The sequence below is a fragment of the Syngnathus leptorhynchus genome, chromosome 7, assembly GCF_054491065.1.
Source record: "Syngnathus leptorhynchus isolate UIUO chromosome 7, UIUO_Slep, whole genome shotgun sequence".
Taxonomy (NCBI): Eukaryota; Metazoa; Chordata; class Actinopteri; order Syngnathiformes; family Syngnathidae; genus Syngnathus; species Syngnathus leptorhynchus.
In genome coordinates, this window is record NC_141201.1 from 7142230 (window position 1) to 7166813 (window position 24584).

The 24584-nt window shown below is 40.6% G+C and overlaps 1 protein-coding gene across 1 annotated transcript in view; it reads right to left on the reverse strand.

Moving 5' to 3' along the window:
• ecel1 (endothelin converting enzyme-like 1) overlaps window positions 1-20194 on the reverse strand; it is a 30510-nt gene extending 10316 nt beyond the window's left edge. The window contains exons 1-9 of the mRNA XM_085916164.1: window positions 20069-20194; window positions 13069-14247; window positions 11642-11710; window positions 11169-11279; window positions 10996-11088; window positions 9142-9266; window positions 2802-3024; window positions 898-996; window positions 358-432 (exon numbers count right to left, since the gene is read on the reverse strand). Of these exons, the coding sequence (XP_085772290.1) occupies window positions 358-432; window positions 898-996; window positions 2802-3024; window positions 9142-9266; window positions 10996-11088; window positions 11169-11279; window positions 11642-11710; window positions 13069-13926 (1653 nt within the window). The 5' untranslated portion in view covers window positions 13927-14247; window positions 20069-20194. The remainder of the gene's footprint in view (window positions 1-357; window positions 433-897; window positions 997-2801; window positions 3025-9141; window positions 9267-10995; window positions 11089-11168; window positions 11280-11641; window positions 11711-13068; window positions 14248-20068) is intronic.
• Between the last annotated feature and the right edge of the window lie 4390 nt (window positions 20195-24584).

Consider the following 24584-nt stretch of genomic DNA (forward strand, 5'->3'; position numbering starts at 1 on the left):
GATTACCTTTATCACACGTTTCTAGGTATTTTCTTTTAGTTTCTCTGATTACACAAGCTCTATTATAAGAAATATTCTCTGAAAAATGTATGGGTGGACCTCCTTTTGCCTCGGGTTGCTAACTAATAACCCATTCTGATACCTCGTGTGGCGTTACAGATATCGATTTTCATATGTCACATAGTGGATACTGAATGTTACCCCTACTTGAATCAGCATAGCTAATTTGAAAGGTACTTTTTTTCTGCACCATGTATGCTCTCTCCATTTAAATTGGCTCCCAGGATAGGAACGCCTGATGGAAAATCATTTTCAAAGTAGAAAGCCATGATGAGAAAGTGTGATCTTATGACTCACCCCATATTCGCGATCTATGAGCTCAGGCTTGACCAGGAAGTCTGGGTATCCTGTCATGACCATCATGTACTTCAGCTGAGAAAGAGGAGTTGGAGAGGATTATGAGGGACAAAGTGGAAAGTGAGGAGGGAAAAAAAATACCACTCTCCATACATTTGCCTCCAACGTATATTGAATTATCATTTGCGTCTGGAGTCGGGCACACACATCTGCTCAAGCGCACACATCAACTAATCAAGCAAACCAAGTGAAATAGGATTACAGGGAAGCTCTTTATATTCGGCAAGGCCCCATAAAAGGATTATAACTTCACATTGTAAATGTATTAGAAGGGATATCTTGCTGTGCAGACCCTAAATCAGTACCACAGAGAGATCTGTATTCTCAAAGTCAAGACCTTGATGTATTCTATCACTTTGTTTCATCTACCCAAGCAATCAGTCAAACCCGCGGAAGGAAGACAAGTAGAAAACGAAAACAAATCCAAATCCTATCTAACAGGAACTTGCGTGTGTGAGATGGAGGAATAAAGTTTTCAACCTTTGCTCTGGCTGCCTCCTTGGTGGCTTCATCCATCCAGTCAAGCTCCTGCAGCCGCAGGTCCAGGGAATGCTTTATATCTTCGACCAACTCTTGCACCTGGAGGGGATCACATTACATTTAAGGTTTCTTTAAAACACAATTTCTCACTCAGCTTATTTCCTGTTAAAGGAATAAGCTTAGCTCAGGAATGTTATGTTTTTAGCAGATGTTGGAACTGTTATGTTTCTTTGATGGGAGACTACTGTTGACCGACCATATTAATTTTTGGATGTGCCGTATAAAAGGATGTAACAGGCATGATCATTTAGAACAAAGCTGTAACTCAGTTGAACACAGACCTCCACTCAGACAAAAATAGATACAAAATTGTGATTCTATATGTGTTTATATATGATGACATTGTGGTGATCCGCAGCTAGTGTTTTCACTTGAATAAGAAGGACATATTGTGATTCCAGACACAAATGCAAAAGGCAAAAACTAAAGTCAACAACACAAATCACAAAGTAATGAGAAAAAATTTCCCCATTTTACATTTTTATTCCAAATTTATTCCATTTATATGCCAAAAATTTCTGGGCTTCTGCCCCCCTTCCACAAATGAAAAAACAAATCACTCAATCATAATTTTGTCTTGACAAATGTCTGCTGTTCCATCACCTCCATGTCAGGTGCTCAGCATGACAAAACATTCGTCTTGAAAGCTTAACAAGAGCTCCCGAGGCTTTGTAATTTCTCTTTAGGCTGTGGTAAGTGTCATCTGTCAAGGCTGCACATCAAAATTGGTAGTGTTACCAAACAAACGTTGTGGGCATTAGGTCTTAAAATAAACCAGCTTCCAGCCTCTCACGTGAAGCACAAGGGATTACATTCTATTTATCATTACAAAGAAGTTCAATTCAGTATGTAAAATTAATAAAAATACGACCATGTCTCTGTGTTCATCCACAGCAGTCATATAAAGATGGAAGCATAAATGTGGATTAGTATTTACTACAAGAAAGACTAAATTGAGAAAAACTCACACCAGTATACAGCAGTTCAACCCTAATTAGGCCCATAAAATCAACAAAGGATTGACAATTATTTAGGTAAAGTAAGTCTAAAGTAGGTCATACTTTTGGCAATTTGAATTATTCTCAGTGTAAAAAAAATGAGTGATGCTTAATATAACAGTATAACCTGAATTCTAAATACTTAAAATAAGGATTTGATATGAAAACCATGTTTGGGGAGGTTAAGAGGTTCTAGTTCTCAAACAAGTGCACCATTTTTTCTTTAAACAAGTTTAAAAATAGTGACAGGGTTGCGTTGAGAGAACAGATACAAGACTTTTTTTGCAGAGGTTAATAAAAACACATACATATCTTCATATCCTAGAATGGCCAAGAGACTGTGATAAGAATAACAATGTGAAAGGATCAAGGTGGGAGAAAGGCGGACCATAGGTGATAGAGGGCCAGAGGTGTGGGATTAGTGAGAACTGGCTTAGAGAGCATTATAATGGCCATGGATAGAATTTTCAGATTGGAGCTCAGAATCATCAAGTTGTTTCAGAAAGCCAAGATGAAATGTAAGAAAGAAATGCATTAAATATAAATACATGATTTAAAAAAAAAAAAGGTGTTTCTTTTTTTTTCCTTGATACAAGTTTAGAATGATGATGTTACCAAATGTGTTTTCAGCAATAACGTTTGAGGCCAAGGTCAGTTTTTGAGTATCCTCTTATTGCCTTGGAAGGCGATATGATTTCCAAATTCATCTCAAAGCCAATGGCCCTCTTTACAAGCAATTATTGAAAACTAGCTCACATTTTGTGCATTGTTAATCTGAAAAACGACACACAACAAAAGGCATGCATTCAGTGTTCCATTCTTTCACTCCCCAGCTTGCATTCTTACCTTCGCCTTGCTCTGTGAGGAGAAGTGCTGCTGGACAAAGAGAGCTCCCAGGGCCATGCCAAAGTGTTTGTTGGCCTGCGTGAGGCACTGTCTGCCCAGCTCCAGCTGCTGCTCGGTGCCATCAATCTCTCGGGAAAACTCATGGATGGTGCTTCGGAAGGCGGTTGACAGATGTTCACTTAGCGCTGCCACAATGCGCCACAGCATGTAGTTATGGAGAACCCTACGGTGGAAGGTTCAGTAAGTGAGGACAGTGTTATTGGATGAAGCATACAAATAATTGAAAAAGCAAGAGCTGTAAAAATTCCATCAATACTTGTGGACGGTGCCTCCTCTAATTTTTTCTTAAAAGCGATGGAACAGTCCGTAACCAGTGTGAATTCTCGTTTTACATACATTTTATTTATATTAGTGTTTTTTGAGTATGTCAAATTTTCTCTGGACACCACCACTGCAGTCCAGAGGAAACATAATAGCTTGATATAAAAAAAATAAAATAAAAATGGAATTACTAACTTCAGCAGTGTAAAAGACAAAATGGATACAGTAAATAGGGGAGGAGAGAAGAAAGTCTGTACAATAAGAAAGTCTCGGAACAAGCTCCAGAAAATAAGTATTGAATATTACAAAACGTAAAATCGAGTCTAATATTGCCATTCAGAGGAATATACTAGGAAAGACTTAAATTGACTTTATTTAACAGACAAGTTTTAGTTTGTCTACAGCCTAGGTCAAATTATACTACCTTAGTCACGCTTCATTTCTAAATATCTTGGTCTTCTCACAATCTTGGTTTGATTCAGCCTTAATTTACAAATCTATCCAGGTAAGGCAACTGAGAACACATTTTTATTTATTTCCAAGGCAAATAATTCATGTTCAAGGATTGTCTTTCATGCACCTAATATTGTGGTTATTGTTTGGACCATGGCCTAAAGACAGTCCACTTCAAGAAAAATGGTTGAATCGATGCTGCTTGACAACAATGCCATGGAGGCCGTCTGGATCAAAATTTTAGCTCTGAAAGTATCTGAAATAGTGTAAGCGGTGAGACATGACAAAACAAGACAATGAATGAAAACCAAAGCGGAGTGAGGTGCTTTAGTCTAGTCCAGTGCAGCAAGAAGAGGTACTAAAGGAGAAAGGGAATCATCCATTTATGCATTCAAGTTGAGTCTTCTTCCTTCCTCAGACAGAATGGTGGTGTGCTCTTGTGCCCTACTCTGCTGGGTGCACTCTTTCAATGTGCTATGGGGGACAGATGCCCCACTCCCATTGTGAGGATCCATCTGAGGCTTAAGGCATGTTGTTATTGTTTCCTCAACGATTTTATTTTCCCTGTGTATGACAGATATGGAATCAGAAGAGCTTGGCAATGGTACCCTGAAGGTCCTGCCAATAAAGCACTTGTGTTGTGAATATAATTGATGGCAAAAGGTAAAGGAAAATGGGCTTGGAGGATGGAGGCTTGTAAATGATAGATTTTATGTTGCAGAGAAAATTTAACATACCTAGAATTTATTTAAGATATAGATTGCTCAGATGCAATTTATATCCAGTTTTGTACCTCCATACACATTATCTACATTATTGAAATAGAGGACTTAGTTCCATTCAATGTTGGACAATGGGCCTCATTCACGATTGTTTCTTCCCGTGACCCTCCACTCAAATATGCAATTCTTCTTTCAAAGGGAATCTAGCATTCAAGTATGTTTTCTTGGCAAGAGCAAGTCACCATGGATATGAGAAGCAAAGATTTTATTTGAAGTAACAATCAGAGGTGTAAACTCTGTCACGGTTTGGCTTTAGCAAAGGTGTTTCTCAACAACTGGGCTGGCAGGTAACCGAACACCTAGAAGCTAACTCGATTACCTGCTGGTTTACTAAAAGCACCTGTGGCTAAAGCCAAACTGTGGCGAGGTTTCTACTTTCTGGACCTGGATTGGCACCTCTGGTAACAATATTAATGGGCATTCTTCAAAGTTTCTTCAGTTCATGCCAGCTATACTAAAAAAAAAAAAAGAATCTTTGACGTCTATAGCCGTCAATGGCAGTGAATGGGTTAAACTGCAAATATTTTTGTGTTGTGTTTGGAAAATCAGTTATTCTAATTATGCACCTCCTGCTCCTATTTACACCTGACAAAGTGACCAAAACGTTGGACAGAACCACCCCTCACACACACACACACACACACACACACACACACACACACACACACACACACACACACACACACACACACACACACACACACACACACCCACACAGTTAATTCAAAAAGTACGATTGACACCTCTGTAGCCAACACTTTTGCATATGCATTTTACATGAAACATCTTTTCACAACACTTTGCCTTCTTTACAGTCACCTAAAAGGTTAAGCCATCCTGCCTGATGACATGTAAAATGTGTCAGCAAGTACATTTGCAGTAATGGAGTAACAGCAGAATGTACAGATCAACCAGTGGCTCTTAATTAGTGAAGGAGTGAGGGCTCATTAGCTGAATGGATTTTAATGAGGCTAGTTAGGGAGATGAAAAGACACTGTCCTCCCATTTACAAAGGTAATGACCCTGAAGGGTAATGGGTGGGATTGAGAGCCTCCTGTACTCCAAACTTGCAGTGGCACTGCATTTCAGGCTCTAAGTGCAATTACATTTGAAAAAATGGTGAAAAACCATTCAACAACGCTCTGCAACTGCAAAACCCAAAATTCGAGTAAGTATATGTTCTGGGACAGGTTTTTTACCATTGTGTATCACAAGTGTATATTTTCAGTTCAGATGAGCTCTAAACATTCATTTGAGAGCACAAGTGCTGCAATGAGTGCTAAAGCACCATGAAATCCAGCATTTAGTGAACCGTAAATAACATTAGAACTAGACTGTGTCTGTATTTTTAAAAGCAGGACAACACAGAGAATTCTGAGCTCCAGGGGCCGACACAAATATGGTATCGTACGCACAAGTGCAGGAATATGGCGTCAACATAAATTAGACCACACAGTATAGTGTTCCACCCTAAGCTTGAACCAGCATTAAGTAGCAAACCATTAAAAATGACACAACAGCGTGCCAGCCTCACACTCTCACACCCTTGAGAGTGACGATGAACAGAAGGAGCAGACGGAGCAGGAGCAGTGGCGAGGGTGTGTGAGAGATTCTGGTGTTGTCATTATGCTTTCTCCTCCATTGGAGGCTTGCTCATCTGGCTAATGGGATCGGCTGCAGTCACTGCAGTGGCTGAAGACGGTATAGTGGGCTGTAGCGAAGGACAGGAAAATTGGTGGAGGACGATGAGATGGAGGTGTGATAGCTTCTGGGAGGATTTATTACATCCGACCGAATGCCATGAATGTGAGAAACACTGGGTGAAGAATATGCCTTGCTCATTCACACTCGGGGCTTATTTCTGTCCAATAAATGGTACCTGCAGCCTTTTGGCCACAAGTGGACTTCTTCTAAACTGATTGGTTTTAGCTGCAAGATTAAAGTAAATGACTAGACTGCTCTTTAAGAACTCTTCATAAACTTTTACTGACCTTTCTGAGAAATGTTCCAGCTTGGGAACACGTGAAATCAGTTTTGGAAGCCACTTCAAAAGGTATATAGAGTCATAGTTGGACGTGTTTGCTGTTGAAAAACTTAAGAGCACTAACACCAATATCGCAAAAATGTTCCTCCTAAATGTTCCTCTGGCTGAATGGAGAAAACATGCCACAAATTTCCAAGTGGATGAGAGGTCGGTTTGTTGGCATGGCATGGCATGGCATGGCATATCACTCACTCACTCACTCACTCACTCACTCACTCACTCACTCACTCACTCACTCACTCACTCACTCACTCACTCACTCACTCACTCACTCACTCACTCACTCACTCACTCACTCACTCACTCACTCACTCACTCACTCACTCACTCTATTTTTTTTAATATTTGTGGGATATTGTTCATGTTTTGAAAGTGTCAAAAGTTAGAAGTATCAGTCATAGTGTTACATTCGTACATAAAAAAGAAATGGGACTCTTCTGTGGGTAACATTTTGAATACAGTACCTGTAAACTGTTGACACATCAGAAAATCGAATGCTACAGGGTAGAAAAACAAACAAAAAAAACAGGTATATGTCAACGCGATAGTTCAGCCTGAGAGGGTAATTGAGAAAGATTGTGGGTCTGAATTCAGCTGAAACTAAAAATCCATTACTGCAGTGAGGCTATGTTGGACATTAGGCTAGTGGACCAGGGTGTTATGGTTCTGGCAGTTCATCCAGAACATGTTTGGAATTACTTTTTCCAATAATTGGTACATAAAAGAGGCAAACTCATTTGCTGCCAAATCAAATGAGCAGTTAAATTTCCTACCTTACCATGCAAATACCATACATGGTTAGTGCATTTGGTGAAGGTCTACTCCTGCTGGCCGGTTGGAACAGATCGACAGATTTGTCAGAGCTGCTATGACACATTAGGGGCCACCATGACCAACCATTGTAGATGAATCCCTCTAACAGCTGACATTTTATTTTTCTGCTTGCGATGTGACATTGTAGAATTAAGCCATCCAACCTTTGCTGGAGAACCCTTCCCAAATAATGTCCTTCTCCTAGTCGCAAACAAAACAAAACGAAAAATGACCATTACTGGGCTCACTCAATAAGTATCCTGCATTTGTATCATGGAGTAGTGTTACATGTCACTGCCGTTCGTGCATGTGATGCGGGTACAATATCAACCAAGTCCTAAACCCAGAATGGTAAAAATAAATAGGGGGGGGGGGTCGCCTCAGCAATGATATCTACGGAAAAAAAATGTTCCAAACAATAAAACAGCTTAAGTTAGACCACAAATATTTACCAACAAGTATTTTGAATATTAATGTTTAGCATCATTTCATCATTTAAAATTTGACTGAAATTTAATTAATTTTAGAAAATCTCTGACTTCCCGAGATGAGTGAAGTCCCGAGAAGTCTTCTTAAGGATTATTGTCAAATAAGTGAATCATCACAATCGTAGTCTCACTGACATTGTCCAGGTGAGCATTGAAGTCACCCAACCAAACCATGGAGTGCCCAGCAGGAGCTCTTTCCAGCACCCACTCCAAGAACTCCAAAAAGTGTGGGCACTCTGAACTGTTGCTTGGTGCATAGGAACAAACAAAAGTCAGGACCTGTCCCCTGACCAGAAAGAGGAGGCTACCCTCTTGTCCATCGGGTTGAACCCAGACATACAGCTTTCCTTGGCCCCTCCCACAGGGGGTGAGCTCGTGGGGAGGGGGACCCACATTGTCCTTCCAGACGCTTGCCACTGAGCACCACCTCCGGGTCTGGCTCCAGAGGGTGGCCCCGGTAACCCGCGTCTGGGCAAAGGAAAACGATGCACATATATCTTAATCATTGCGACGGTTTCTGTGAACTGTACTTTGTGTGGTACCTCATCTTTAGCATGGTTGACCCTGCCACTGGCATAAATCCCCCAGGTACATAGGTCACCAGGAGGACACACACACCTCTCCACCATGATAAGCTGACAGCTCATATTATTTGTATGCAAAACCTTTTAAGCTCCGATATTGAATGTTCTCCATCGGTGACAGATGGAAAGTGTGAGGGACTGAAAAGGAACAAAAGTATTCCATTCGAGGTATACTTTTTCAAGTAGACTGTATTTTTCCCCCGCCTGAAGTCTTAATAGAGCTGGAGTTTACGGTAGATGGCTGACATATGTATCTATGTATGTGGGAGTATGACATGTATGACATCAGCCCATTTTTTCACATTAATGACAAGAAAGTAATACACCCGCCAGTCATCCAGTCAGTCAGCCACGCTTGCAGCTTGAGTGGTGTTGTGTAGAGCACAGTGACTATTGGCGAGCTGTCACTGGCTCTAACACACATCTTGACGTGGTGTAGCCCTGCGGCATGTCAGGATCAAGAAAGGGAGGGAAGTGTGTGTGTGTGTGTGTGTGTGTCTCTGTGTGTGTCTGGGGGAGGGGGGGTACGTGGGAGAACAGTGTGGGTAGATCAATAATAATCAGCTGCTGTAGAACTGGAAGGTAATTCAACAGGAACTGATGTGCACTAACATACTCAAATGTCCATGTACAGAAGGACCTGAAAAAAAAAAACTAAGCTATATGACAGCTTCAAAGAAAAGACCATGCAATGGCACTCTCCACTCAGACTGCACAAATCAATTTCAAAGAAAGTGCTCATAAAGAACCAAACTAAAAATGCATACATCAAAAACAATCGATTTTAGAAAGAATTAGTGCCTCCAACCCTCGGAAACCTCTCTACTCTCTTTCCTACTCACTTATTTTGTTTACCTTTTTGATGTGGTCTTGATAATGTCGGATACTTTTTGGATGTAATCTGTGGCAAGCACCACTATCTCCTTGTCTTCAGAGAAGTTGTCATGGAAGATTTTATCCAGCAGGCGTTTCCAGTGAAGCTGTGGTCAGACAGAATTATCAATCGACACTGTGACGTAAACAATGTGATTTCCCCTTTATTGCATCATACTGATGGAATTCTTTCACTGACCATGTGAGCTCCTTTTTACTTGCTGTTTCAAGGTTAATATCGGAAATGGAAGAAAGTTATTTATAATATTCTATTCTACAATTCTATAATTTAACAGTAGAAAGCCTTGTTAGAGTTAGAGTCAGATCCCTCTAATGGCTAATTTCCATTGTGTTGTTTGTGTATCTTGGTGCTCTCATAATCAAAAAGTCAATTCTAGGGAGTGACGATTCCTGCTCATTGTGCATGTGCTCAGTTCGCAATCAGATTATTGAACATACTGAAGCACGCAATTAGTGCATTAAGGAAACCAAATTGTTTTAATAATTAAACACCTTTGGCAAAATCACTTCAAATCCACACATTTTTGAGAAATGGATCATGGAGTGTGCTTGCACTTTTTTTTACCTCTCCAAATCTCAATTCATATTATTTTTTTATTTCTTCCTTTCTTTATTTCCTACTTTATTTATTTACAAACTACCTTGTCATATTCTAAACCAATCCAATGAGTTGGAGGTTCTATTATACTGTTGAAGAATACAGTACTTAAGAATGCATAATCACAGACTTCATTATAATACGTCTGTTCGAGGGTGGACCATTACTTTAATGAAAAGCGAGGCAAAGATTCATAAGTCAATATTCACGCTCAATATTGCATATTGTTATTCAATACTGATTCTGCTGACTTTTCTTCATGAGATTTCTTACCATGGCTGGATTCAGAATTTTTTTGTGGTGACAAAATAAAGGCGTATTTGTGCACCCTTGAAAAATGTTTTACTATGGCAGTAAGAAATAAGTAAGCGAGCAAATCACTACACTATGGCCATCAATGTGCAGTAATATGACGGAGATAGTAACATAACTTAGGTAACTTATCCATCCATCCTCTACACTGTGTATCCTGTATATATGTGTGTGTAAAATTATATTGTTTTTTTTCTACAAAATCCAATTATATTAATGAAAATGTGTCCCTTTTGACAAACGATTGAGTCTGGTCTGAGAGTTGCCTAAGGATGCAAATAGTTTGAAGGAAAGACCAGACAAAAAAAGATCAAGAGCGTTTGTTTGCCTTCCACAAATTCATTTGGAGGAATCAGTTAGTAAAGCCTCTTAATTACGTATCATGTAAACAAAATTTGCATCCTAAATTCATCAGCATCCTCCAGATCTAATTGACAGTAAATTGGTTGCAGCAGCAGCAGCACAGAAGGCTTCTTATGCTCCTGTTTCGGTCCAATTTTCAATCGGCATCTTTGGCCTCATTTTAAGGTTTGCAGATATTCACTCTCAGAGTATGTTTCTTTCTTTAATGTAATGTAAATGTTTAATCTCAGTTTTGGCCAAGAATTCGAAATCAGGTACTTTATCTTTCTTTTTTTTTTCTCATGTGTCTCTCTTCTAACCACAAAACATCTTGAAGATCTCTGTCAGCGTGCGCGCTGCTTCAGGGTAGTGCCTCCTCCTTCTCCTCGCTCGAAATCCAATTTACCTTTCCTCCTCCTCCTCCTCCTGCCATCATGTCTAACACTCTCCAATGTCCGCTTATACTTCTTCTTCCCCTCTCGCATTCAAGCCTCAATCTTAAGTCCTGCAAGGCGGACGTTTTTTGTGATTCACTTGTGTGTGTGTGTGTGTTAAGTACTCACACCAGGAGCAGTGCGCTGTAGCTGCCTGAGTGTAATGCGGTTATACATCGTGCTGACGTCCTTTCTTTGGTCATCATAATCTGACATGGTGATCTGGAGAGAGATTTTACTGAAGACTGGACACATAAACGTATGCTTGCTCGTAAACCGGCGCAGACACACAATCAGCTCACATTGGCTAGACGAGTCTCCAGCTGTATAATCTCCTTGGACTTTTGTGTAGCATTGTGAGCTCCCAGCATGCTTAGTAAGCGCTCCATGAGGGCCTTGTACGCCGCCAAGATCTGAAAGGCACAATGACTTCAGCGCTAATCGAGGGGAGGAGCGTCATCAATAACAGCCGGTGACGGCCTGACATGTGGCAGGGTGTAAAGGATAACAAAAGCACAGTGGGACACAAAAGAAAACAGGTGGATTAATGCAGATGAGCCAGGCAACTAAATAGAACAGATGGGAGAGGGATGAAGAAGAGAGGGAAGAAAGCAGGAAAAGACATGCGGGTGAACTCATTGACAGTGAAGGGTGCAGGAAAGCATCGTATTGGATGTGGTCCAATAGGAAGTGAGGGCAGAAGGTATAGTGCAGGGAGAAAATGACATGAAAAACCAAATAGATGGTTTAAATCAACAAAAGCAGGAATTTCTACCTTGACACTGTCTTCATCCTGACCCAAGTAAAGACTTCTCTCAGGCAGTGTGAGTCCTTCTTGATCAATCTACGCAGACATCAGACGTACAATTCAAAGTCGTAGTCACAAAAGTGGCAATATTTACAAAAAACAATCAATTAAATTATCCCATGTATGTGTATAAATATAACTGTGGCTAATCATGATTTGGGTCTGTTCTCTTTTCAATTTTGAAACTGAACCACCAACTAAATCATTTTAAAAAATCTGTGAGTGGCTCTTCTGCACTCCCACCACTCTATCACATAAGAGTGGGACTAATTTACATAATAAATGCCCTCTTGCGAGTTTCCTTTTGCCAACCCTCGCAGATCATGTTATAGGCAGAGAAACCTGTTGTCCACTTTCAAGTGAGGGACACTTTAGATCATACATTTTTGTATTTTGCTCAGTTTTACTCTGTAAATGAGAACATACTCAATTGCCTTACCTGCATGAATACATACATCGGGTAAAATAAATAAATAAATAAATAAATACCCCCATAGGTTTCTCTGCCCTGCCGGGCTGATGGTGTCATGTATGATATGGTGAAGCTTGGGCTTAGGTCAGTTATTATACAGAGCAACTTCAAAGTCCTTTTCTGAAAAATTATCAGGTAGAAAAAACCAATATTCCACTAATAGTATAGAAAAAGAAATTAATAAAATACAGTGGAAACTCCAAACTGTATGCCTTTAGGTTTTTCATTTTATTGATGTAACGTTTATTTCAAAAGTGACAGAGCATCCTCAACAAGGAGAAAAAGAGGAAGAGAAGAATGCACACAATAAGTATGTTACATGATGTTTACAGCTACCAACCTTGCTTGTCTCACTATTAACAGTGGTCTTCTTATATGTACACTAAAAAGCTAATCAGAGTTTGACCAGCATCCCTTCAACAGATTGTCTTCAACCTTAGAGGTTCCACTCTCGAGCCACAATGAATAATACAATTTGAATGTGTCTTTAGATTTCAAATTTGTCAACTTGTAGAAATGATTAAAATCGTAATATATTCCAACAATTGTCTTTGTTTGAAGTTTCTGTTAAAAACTTGCAGGATAGTATTATAATGAGAGCCTTCTAACGGCTATGGTTGAGTCAGCGCCTTCTAATGTGAATTTTGACATTTAAATGAAATGTTTTTCCCCTCTCATTTTTCTTCCCTTCTTTAATCAGGAAAAAAAAGTATTCGACACAGTCTCAGTATTTGATCCTGGATATGAGCCATGTTTTCGCACCAAGAGTATCTCTGTGTGATCAAGTTCAACTCTACTGTTCAAACATGCTGTAATTAAGAGGCAGTCTATGACAACAAGCTGTGTTGTCACAGATGATTAACCTTCTAACATAATGATACACACACACACGTGTCGCATAAAAATGGACACCGTTTCTCACCCTGATTGCATTCCGAGAAGAGTTCTTGTCATCCACGTTGACGGTGAGAGAGAAAAACACAGCAGTGCTGTACACGCCCTGCGTCCTATAAAGCAGTTCATTGAAATCTGGTCTTTGTGGGGCACCTTCTTTCTCCCAGCCTGCAGCCCCAGGAGGAACCCCAACCTGATCCCAACCTCCGCAGCTATCAATCACCTCCATCATGGGGTCAGACCCTAGCTTGTCGATCTCTTGGATGTTGATGCAGGATCTGTAAAACTCCTTGACTTTGCGCTCTGCCGATTCGGGCTCACGTCTCTGAATTGGCTCCATAAGTAGGTGCTGCAGTTTTTCTTCATTGTGCTCTCCTATGGCTGTAATGATTCCATAGCTGAGCTTGTCCTCTGGGATGGCGTGACGTCTCAACCAGCCTCCGCACGCAAAGGAGTAAAAGTCTTGGCAGGGCTGGATGGTGGGGTCAATATTGGCCTGCACAAAACGCGCCGCCCGCAACAGTACGCGTCGCCGCTGGCAGTCCTGCCTGCACTGCGGATCTTGCTGGGCCTCCAGCGAAATGTATTTCATTGCTAGCATGCTTCCTAAAATGACACACATGCCCGCTGCGAAGACCAAAGCCGAAAGGAGGCAAATCTCTCTCCGGCTCCACCGGGGGAGTCCGCCACCGCTGCCGGTGCTGCTCGCATCTCTGTTGCGACCATTTGACCAGGTGCTTCCCCGCCCGCGTGTCATGTGACGGTCCAGACTGCCACCCAAGTGAAGGGTCATACCATTACTGAGGATGTCACTGCTATAGCGGCCGCCATATTTCACTTCCTGGAACTCATCGTAGTGCGCGGTTAACGAGTAGGTCTTCTCCATGACAATGGGACGTTATGAATTAGACGTCACTAACAGACGGCTGTGGGGGAGAAGGGATTAAAGGGATTTATTTTGTGTTCAGATTAAGACCATGACTCCGAGTGAGATAAATAGAGGGAGGCCACACAGGGCAAAACACGGATGATACGGATGTCTTAGGCTACGTTGCCTTTGTTCCTTTCAAATCACAAGCCGGCAGAATGAGGACTTCCATTCTGCTTGAGGAATCTCCCGGGTCTTGCACTCTATCTCTCTCATCCTCTTTCTCCAGGCTCCCTTTCCATTTGTTCTCCTCCTCCCCAACTGGTTCCAGGTCACCTGCTGATGAAAATAAGAATGATTTAGGAGGGGGCTTTTTGGCATCAAAAGAAATATTGAACAAATAAGACTTAAAAGTTTGGGCACAGTTTTTGCACATGTTCTGCACAACTCTGATGGATGGCGGCGAAACCTGTTGGGTTAATCGCTGTCTCTGAGGGAAGTTTGGATGACTCACTAAAAATGGACGTTGAGTATAAACCTGAAGATTGGGTTTGCCAAAGTAATTTTGTGCTTAAATTTAAAATGCACTCAGAGAGAGTAATCAAAAGCATAAATCTTAAATGAAAGGCATCATCCAGACCCATGTTTCCGAGGAAACAAAATAATAGATCCCAATTTATCAACACAAGAAATTAAATCTGGATCAGAAGAAATGTTCAGTCAAGTTTCCATATCTGTAGTTGCAGTCATAAAGCATCATCATGTATTCTATAAAAAAAATCCCTAAAAATAATACAAAAAAAGCTCTATTTGTCAAAGTACACAGACCCACATGGTAAAGGTACATAGAAACAGTCGAGGGCTGACTGCTCCAACTAATCCACTGTCCATACTGCCTGTAGGCGATATCACACAAAACAATGACAGCGCCGGACAGATAAGTCATGCTGTACCGGTGTGAGGGTGTACATCTGTATGACTGTGTTGCACGGGGTTATTGGTCAGCCAGAGTCAACCTGCTCACAGCTATGAAGACCATCAGTTACACCTGATATGAGAATAGCTTGCTGCAGTTGCTGCGTTTATCATGCATACACGTGGACAAATCAAAATCCATCACCTCAGAAGACATAAAGTCGAAATGGTGAGCACCACATAACAACTGCAGGAATACGTATAGTCTGATAGTCGGTCGTTGTCTGATAAATGATTATTAAGTGCATGGAGAATGTACATCCATCTTTTATTAAAACAAAATCGAAACTGTGTATAAGTTATAATGCAATTTTTCCAACAAATGCAATCATCATTATAAAAGAACAGCAATAGTTAAATGAGTATATTTTAATGACAAGCAAAAACATCATCGTCAGCATCATCACAACAGTTTTAGTACTTAGGTTGGTTCTAGCACAGTCTTATGACAGGCAAGTTAACCTACACTATGTAAATTGATCATATCAGCTTTGTTTTTTTGTTAAGAATTATTCCTCCGGACGTCGTTAGTCGGCACACTTTTTTTGCAGTGATGCCTCCCTATTAATATTTCCGATATTATGTATTTCTTGTAGCATCTAGTACTAAAGAATCTTACTGTCATTAGTGCTCTTGTTTCTGTTACGGGGTTATCGGTGATTCCCACCATCCTCAAAGTCTCTATACACAGTGCTGTGTAATTCAAGGCAAATTGGCTATCTAAAAGGGCAGAAAATTGGAGTAAGAACTGGGAAAATTCAACCATTAGGTCTCTCAGTGAGATGTCACTGTCCATCCAAATTTTCATCTGTCAAAAGCGCCACTTTGATGAACATGCTTTCGAAAAAAACCTTTTGTATCGGTGAGGCTTTAACTACTGTATGGATCATGACAATAGTTTCATGTACTTAAAGGATGAGCACTTCTTCTCTCTACCTCTACTTATTATAATGCACAGGTTATCGGATTATATGATTTAGATATATGCCTCCTCTCTTTGCAACTACTCTCGTCTGCTTTTGAAATGCACCTACATTCCCTTGTGCCACAGCTCCTTAAACACTACAATAAATTATGACGCGCACACACACACACACACACACACACACGCACGCACGCACGCACGCATACAGACCTGAACTCGTGTATGGATAATGGATTGGATCTTGTGGGTTCCATCACAGAATGCTATGTGTGATGAATGGCTATTTACTGAACATGACAGCTTCTGATATCTGAGGGTAACTTATGCTGAAGCACATGCACATGCACATGCACACACACACACACACACACACACACATGCACACACACAAACACACACACACACACACACACACATGCACACACACTCACACACACACTGCAAGTGCACGAGACTGGACACATACGTGGAAAACACAGGTCTCATGAGACATTGCACTCTGGCACCTTTTGTCATGATATTGTACACGTTTGAAAGTATTCTATTAACATAAGTGGTAAATCATTTCTTGAAAGGGGAGCACTTTCTTTCAATGGCCCTCATTTACCACCAGTTCTTGATAGGTCCTAGGGACATATTGTGGTAAAATTGAATGATAATTGTTTGTATAAAATAATTGGGTCTCTGGAATACATGCCCACTGATCCTTTGTCCGAGTCTGGCGCCAAACTACACAGAAGCACAATCATGTTGAAAACAAAAGATAAGCAGAGCTGCAGTGTTAGCACAGATTAGAGTCAACCACTGGTGTTACCAGCATTTATGTTTTACTCTCCAAAATGCTAATGAGCAGATAAAGCAAGACAGGGGACTGTTACTGTATGCTAAGTCAGATCAGCTGGCAGGCACCTAAAGCGTCATATGCAATCACACTTAGCCAATTCAATCATAACAGCCCTAACGTCAGTCTGATAACCCGTTGCACTGTGGCATCTTTTCTTGATGAAACACTTGATGATGACATCTTTCCTGACTTTGCGAATTATTTTGAGTGCTTCTGTTTCTTTTGTTGCGTGACACAGGCTTTGATTGTGCAACCTGTCCAGCTCGAGTTGCGTGTTCGTGCCAAGGAGAGGAAAGTGTGGTGAACATTTCTTTCTTTCTTTCTTTCTTTCTTTCTTTCTTTCTTTCTTTCTTTCTTTCTTTCTTTCTTTCTTTCTTTCTTTCTTTCTTTCTTTCTTTCTTTCTTTCAACTCAGCACAGAATGCTTCTACCAACAAAACAGTAATTTGTAGAAATATGTATTATTGGTGTATTATTTTTTTATTGCATGTGGAAATGTGAGTGTATTGTGATTTTTGTGCCTCACAGTGCTCGTTTGCCTATTTGGCAGACCTGTCTGTGCCAGGCGGGGCATTGTGGCAGAGCGAGAGCGTGTCCTTTGACATGTACCCAGCACTGTTGAAAAATTGCTGGCTGGGAGTCTGTCTAACTCTACATCTGCTTGTGCCATATCTCGGTCTGGCGTAGACCGCTGACCTAATGTGATTTTGATGAGCAGACCAGACGCAATTGGAGGTGTCGAGGACTAAGCGGCGCCCCAGAGGGGATCGAAACCTTTCTGTTGCTGGTCCTATTTAATGAACTTCCCTTAAATGTTGGACAAGTCCCATCTCTGTCTATTTTTAACACTTTATGGGCCCTATTTTGTGTAGCAAGTCTAATGCAGAGAGAGCACAGTCTAACAGAGATGGAAGTAGTCGTGTCTCTCATTTGCATCAAAATCAGGACGATCGAAGAGTTTACCGTGCCTGACATTGCATCACCCTACTTGGGGATCATACCCGCTGCCCCTGGGGCCCCGGTTTAAAAGTGTAGGGCACCAATTGATGAGCTAAAAGGAAAAAAAATATATAATTCTTTCATGTGAACATGAATGTCATCATATTTCATATGACAACCGGCTATCAAACCGTCTAAAGTAGTCATCAATTTATTGTATTATCATCATCAAAATTATAGTTGTTAAATAATCCCTTTGGTTGACACACAGGGATGGGGAGCAGCGCATGAAACATCGGAGGTGGGGATGAATAAATGACCTACTTGGACAAGTTACCGACAGTTAATTCTACATTTATTGAGGGTACCCGCTAATGCTGTCTGGTGCCACACGGGCCAAAAGCATCAACAATGCTTCTACCATGGCAGGATTGCTGCCTTATTTTCTGCACCGATGTCTCCAGGCATGACTGTCATTGCGGCACATTCAAAAGTGGAGCTGTTTATATTGGCGGAAAATTGTGCTGTTCACACCCACAGCGGCGCAATTGCCCCTTTTTATGATATAAAATGGCTTGATTTCACCTGTGAAATTAACAATCTGTAATTGATAATCCGGTTACCAATAGACCTAACTCACTTTCTTGCCGCGCTAGACTTGTGCCAGCCGTGGAAAAATTAGTGCTCTATTTTTTTTTTTTTGCTTTAAGGGAATATATACAGGAAAAATTGCCAAAGAAAAAAACGTGGACAAAACGAAAGCTAAGATAAATACTTCTTTACAAATGTTTGCTTCTGTAGTGCCTCTCCACCCATCAAGTATGAAATTGTTCAGCCAAGTACATTTTTTGTAAGGTGCCTGTTTCCAAAAACGGGTTTGTAAGCAAGTCGTTCAGATATTGCCTGAACTGTGACATCACAGGGTATTTGTGTTTGCCGATGAGTCCATTGCGTATGCTACACGCACAAATCCACACACAAATTGACAAGTCTACTTTGGATGCTTGGTTTACGTTTCTTCATGAATAAAATTTTGATTTGTGGCCCAAAACAACTTCTGCTATTGTCATGTCCACAATCTGCAGTGGAGATGACAGCATGGCTCATTTGCATGAAACGGGATGGTGCTCAAAGCTGGCTGTTTTCAAGAGGGCTGCAAAAAGGTTTTGTATAAATGTTAAGTGTACCATAATTCTGACTGACTGATATATATGTCATGTATAAGATGAAGCACGACACATCTCTTTTAAGAATTGTCACACATAGCCATCTAGTCTCACGTCAAGTCTCTCTTCAATACCACCGACACCACCAATGAGTCACACAGTATGTCTGCTTGCTGCTTGGCATTGAGCATGTTATATTGATTTTCAGAACATTTTCTGTAAAAGGAACTCCTTCCTGCAGCAGAGATACTATGTACATTAATGCGGCATAGTGTCTTTTGAAATATAACTCTTGCTTTCACTTAACTGCTCAACTCGGGACCTTTGATGGTGACCAAATGTAGACCATACCTTTAGCTTGTTTTTTCTTCAAACTCTGAAAATGTTCAGTAGACTAAATTATTATCCCTGAGATCAAAATTGTTTCAAAACTTGCTGTAGGAGCACTGTGACCCTTATCAGCAGCTTCCAGAGGCTACACTCAGTCGTATGGTTACATGTTTAAAAGTCAGCCTTGGATTTGTAATTTTAAGTAGCAGTGGATTCATTAAGGCACAACAACAGCAGCGACATCAACAACAACAGTCTTAGTAAATTGATCCATCAAATTGGCTCACACATGCACTGCACATATACGCTACAGCATATTGATACATCACATTTGTTTCAATACACTTTTTATGTGACATGCATTTATTGCTTCAGTTTTCTATTGATCCTTCACACTTGCAAAGAAACACTGCACTTCTGTTGTTATTTAGATTAGGAAGATATTGATACACAATAACTGTGAGAATTTTTTTTCTTTTTACCAAATAATATATAACATTTATTTGGAAAACAAACGTTTATCTTGCTGTCAACTGTACATGAACTTTCTTGTACTATTTGAACTTCCAGAACTTTTTTTTGTGACACAAGGCACGGCAGCAAATTCATGGCTGTGCGTAAAACGCAACCATGGCTGTGGGCAATGGTCACTTTAATTGAATGGCAAAAATGGGAAGGCATAGTAACAAAACCAATGAGGACTATATGACAAACATCATTCAATTGTGAAGTGTCCACTTATCCACTCAATCAAACATTTAACGTGGGTCCAACGGACCATTCAAAAGGCTTGCTCGGACCAATTGTGCGTAAAGTGACCAACAATCCGTTGAGCTTTTTCTTTCCCCAAGTTACAAATTGTAATTGCAATACATTGTCCAAAGCAAAATTGCAAAGACCACCTGTCAGCAGTGCTGTATGGTACCCTACAAGCTCTTCTGCATGAGTTCTACCACCACGCACAAGAGTGGGAGGAACTTACCTGTGGAGAGTAAATCAAAACAGCTGGTAGGTATGGAGAAGTGCCTGAGAGATGATTGAGATCCGCTCCAGTGGAAGTCAAGCAGGTGATCCGCTTTCTTCACACACCGGGATGTGCACCGCTTACTGCCGCCGCTGCAGCAGCCCACAGCCTCCCAACTTGTAAGGGGGAGGGAGGGGAGAAGGAGGGACAAAAGAGAGTGAGTGAGAAAGAGAGAGAGGGAGAGGGAGAGGAGGTAAGTCCGTGATGCACCCGCGGCGCAGGCACACACAAGCCACACAATTATTCAAGTGTTCCTCTGTTGAGATTTTAATAACTGCTCCCTTGTATCCCATGCGTTCTGACATTGTGAGTCAACATGACTATAGATTATAGGTATTGTTTTAATAGATATGGTCCAGTGCAGTTGTACATAAACTTTTTAACCCCACCTCCACACAACTCTCCAAATTCTACCATCATGACCACCATTAAAATACAATAGCACAGTAGGCATAAGGGTGCATCACACATGAGACAGTGGTGTTATTCCCCAAAATAGTAAAAGTAAGACACAGTTTGAACATCATCAGTGCCTTTAGCTATTATAAAATAAAATAAATACAAACTAATTCCATTAATGAATTGCAGTTGATGAAAATACTAATTGTACCAGCTATCTCAATGTACACAGTTTAATTACCAAATTGACCCAACGGTCTTAATGTTGAGCTTGCATACCTTTCGTGGAACTTGGAAACATATTTGCCACCTTTGAATCCATGAATTTCAAAACTGCAAAGCAGCTCTTTGGAAAATATTTGCAAACACTTTTTTTTTCTGCAGCCTAAACTGGATTGTCACCATCTAACCAGCACACACAAGCCACAGGATCATTTATAGCCAACAAGTCGTAAACCAGTCAAACCAAAATGTTATACTGCAAATCAGCTTATTGACTAACTGGCTATTTCATTACCACTATTGAGAGGAAAGGAAAATCCATCATTTTTACTTCCTAATATGTTTGTCAAAGGTAGGTGTAGGTTGTAATGATATGACATTTGACATTTCGAGGTGGCTAATAAGAGCACGCACGAAACTATACATTTTTAGCATTAGTGTAAGAATACATAATCATGTAACACAAGAAGACACGAGTTGCTTCTGCACTTATCGGTGTTCTTTATTCCAAATATGAACTAGTTCTTTGACGTTTTCTCCCCATGATTCCTCCCACATTCCAAAGACATGCGTCATGGGTAATTATAGACATTTAACTGTGCATAAGCATGAGCGTGACCATGAATGGTTGTTTGTCAATATGTGCCCAATATGTGTACCCAGCCTCTTGCCCAAAGTGCCTTGGGATAAGCTCCAGCTCACCTGTGACCGTAATGGTGATAAGTGGTTTAGAAAATAGATGGATTGATGTTGGACATCACGTTGGACAAAGTACCCAGCTGTTTGACCTCATCCATCAACAGCGAGAGACGTGCCCAGCCTAGAAGGTACTGTACAGTTGAAGAGAGAACTCGCTACAGTATTTGACATTCTCGTTGTGCCTTGGCAAAGGTTGATTCATTTGGAACTTTTCATTTTATTGTGACATACAGCCAACAAATGTCTATTTGGCAATGCCTGGCTAGTTGTTACTGCATTGAAAAATGCTACACTTCAATGTATGCAAAACCATTCTACTGTTTTTATTGTTTATATTGCATGAGAGGATTCATGGATGCTGCTGACAAAATCTTAACTCTTCTTTAAATAGATGTTGAATTTACCAACCAGCTGGACTACATCATTGGACCTTGAGGAATTAATAGGGTAAATATTTGAGTTGAATGACACCAAATAAAACGAAATAGTCATTACGTGCCAAAACAAATCCTTCGGACAAAACAAAACAATAGAGTTCAGTTCCAAACTCGCCACCACTTAAAAGGGAAACATAAGAAAAAAAAAATAGACCTGACGCATTTCATTAAAGATGACCTATCATGGGATTGATCATTGGGTTTCTGCAGTGCCTTCCCTATTACGTATGAAATTAAACAACTAATTTTATGCTCACTTTCACCACATGAGCCACATTCACAGATCTGCAGCCTCCACGAGCGTTGTCGTCATTCAGTTTGCACTAATTTCAGACTTGAGGCTCATTAAGTACCCACTCCTTGCTCCACTCATCACAGGAACAAAAGCCATTATCGGGGTATGTCACATGGTATGTCACAAATAAGCTAGTAGTCAACAAGCAACTGTTTATGAATGTCACGTGGTAGTCTTGCAAATGCCACTTGACCAAACCCAGAAAACGGGTGAGCCATGACGTTCGCATCCTTGTCGGGCCTTAGCCACTGTGATATCATTTTCAGTCGGCAGCAAGTGGTAGTACAAAGCAAAATGGGAACAAACTGAAATGGACCAAAATGGGTGGATATTTTTGCTTAATTCCAGAAACGCGATAATAATTAAAACCAAAATGTTTGATTTGACTTCAAATAATGAAATAAGATGGTATTTTTACATAGCTTGGCTCAATTATTGGTCAATGCCCCATCCCATACACTCAGGCTAGTGACTGACAGTACCCCGTCCTTGTCCTAGGTCACCTTTTCTTGCCAACCTTTCCATTTACTACCTCGATCCAGACAAGGAAAAAAAAGAAAAGACTTTGCTGGGCTTGTTGCATTGCGTCCTCTGACTATTTCACTTTAGCTTTGGGCATTTTGTCCCACTTTGCCCAAAAGTCATATTACTAACAGGTAACAGTGCAACGAGGCACACTGGCCTATAATCTGGCTCAGTGAAGCATTTCATTTGGGTTCAGCTGTCAGCCTGCACAGAAGCAGAACACTTGGCACAATTATATCCGAAAACACTTGCGGCCTACAGGCTCAGAATTATAACGAGTGCCCCTGGAGACCAGAGAGGAAGGAAAGAACCCGTCGAGCCAGGGACACTGATGATGAGCAGATGAGCTGGGATCAATGTTGGAGTCCAACTTAACGAACGTGAAGTAGTGTGATGAGGAGTGGTGCTTGGGGCCTGCAGCACTTCGCTTTCATTCAAACAGATTTGAATTAGGGTGTTATTTACACACCTGCTGCCAAGGGGACGGACGGACAAGAAAACCCTCTCACCGTCTCTGGCTGCTATGCACACACATTATACAAACGAGTACTGGTGGGCAAACAAACGCATCTGGGTAATCCTCTCCAAATAGTTTAATTTCATTGGTCTCTAAACATGTCCTCTTGTAATCAGTGTTAATCAAGAATTGATCAAGGTCTGTACAGCTGTAAGGAACAATGAGTTATGTTTTGCTCCAGAGTTCCCCCTTGAGTTTGTGAAAGCAACTGAAGACGCCAGAAGAATTAGTCGAGCCAATAGAGTGAGATCAAGTGGAACTCCCGCGAGCTTTTGCAGCTGGGACTTTGACTGAGGGCTGTGACCAACAATTATTCTAATAATTGCTTAATCTGTCGATTAAACAATGAATCAGGTTTAAAGAAAAAAATATTTTCTTTTCTATGTATAATAAAAGTAAGGACATGAGGCTATTTTAAATTAACAAAATTCCCAAGGATTAATTAAGATTCACTTACAAGCTAAGATGCAAATTAAAAATTGATATACGCATAGATGTGTACTCCTCTCGTGTAGCTAGAATAAGTCGGTAAAATGTACCACTAACAATCAATAGCATACATCCAATATAACAAATGTGGACCACTTTCACATTGTTAGACAAAGCCAAGCAACAATATACTTGTACTTTTTGATTCACTAGATCCAATCACATATTGCAGGTGTAGCAAATGCTGTCACTGCTGAGTTTGTCAGCATGACCACTGATATAGACCAGCTTCTACATGGGTGGGTGAAATAGAACGGGACCAACTTGCCTGCAGCTGGTGTGCCAGAGTAGGCGGACTCATGATGGATGGAGATAGCTTGTCTAGGGGAGGTGGACAACATGATTTTTTTTTCTTTTGTTTTGCTCAGCACGTGAGCCTGATCTCAGCCCATGCATCCAGCGCCTCCCTCTCCCACTCAGAAAGTCTAATGGTAAGGTCCGTTAATATTCTTCCACCATTACCTCACATGTCAGGGCAACGTTAATGATCCATGTGAATTTTACGACTGTTCTTTTAAGTCAACTTTGTATTATTAGAAAATAAGCATTCACAGTGACTATTTTTTCAGTGGGTGATTAGGTTATTAGGATTATTGGGAATGTATTTGAAACATGTAGTTCAGTGTATTTATTTTAACACCGGGATTAAATGTGTTTGCATTTTAAACATCTGAAGTTGCATTTTTCTCGCCTCAAAAAGTGTGTAATCAAAAGCTGTCGGGATTTCTATTTACTTATTGTCCACAGTTTAGTGCACATCCTTGTTCGTCTGCATGCTCGCTTAACAAATAGCATTTACAATGTGTCAACATATCAGAAGATTAGACTAATACTGTGTATTGTCTCATTTATTTAAATACGAACTATGACAGCTGAAAAAAAACTGGTGGA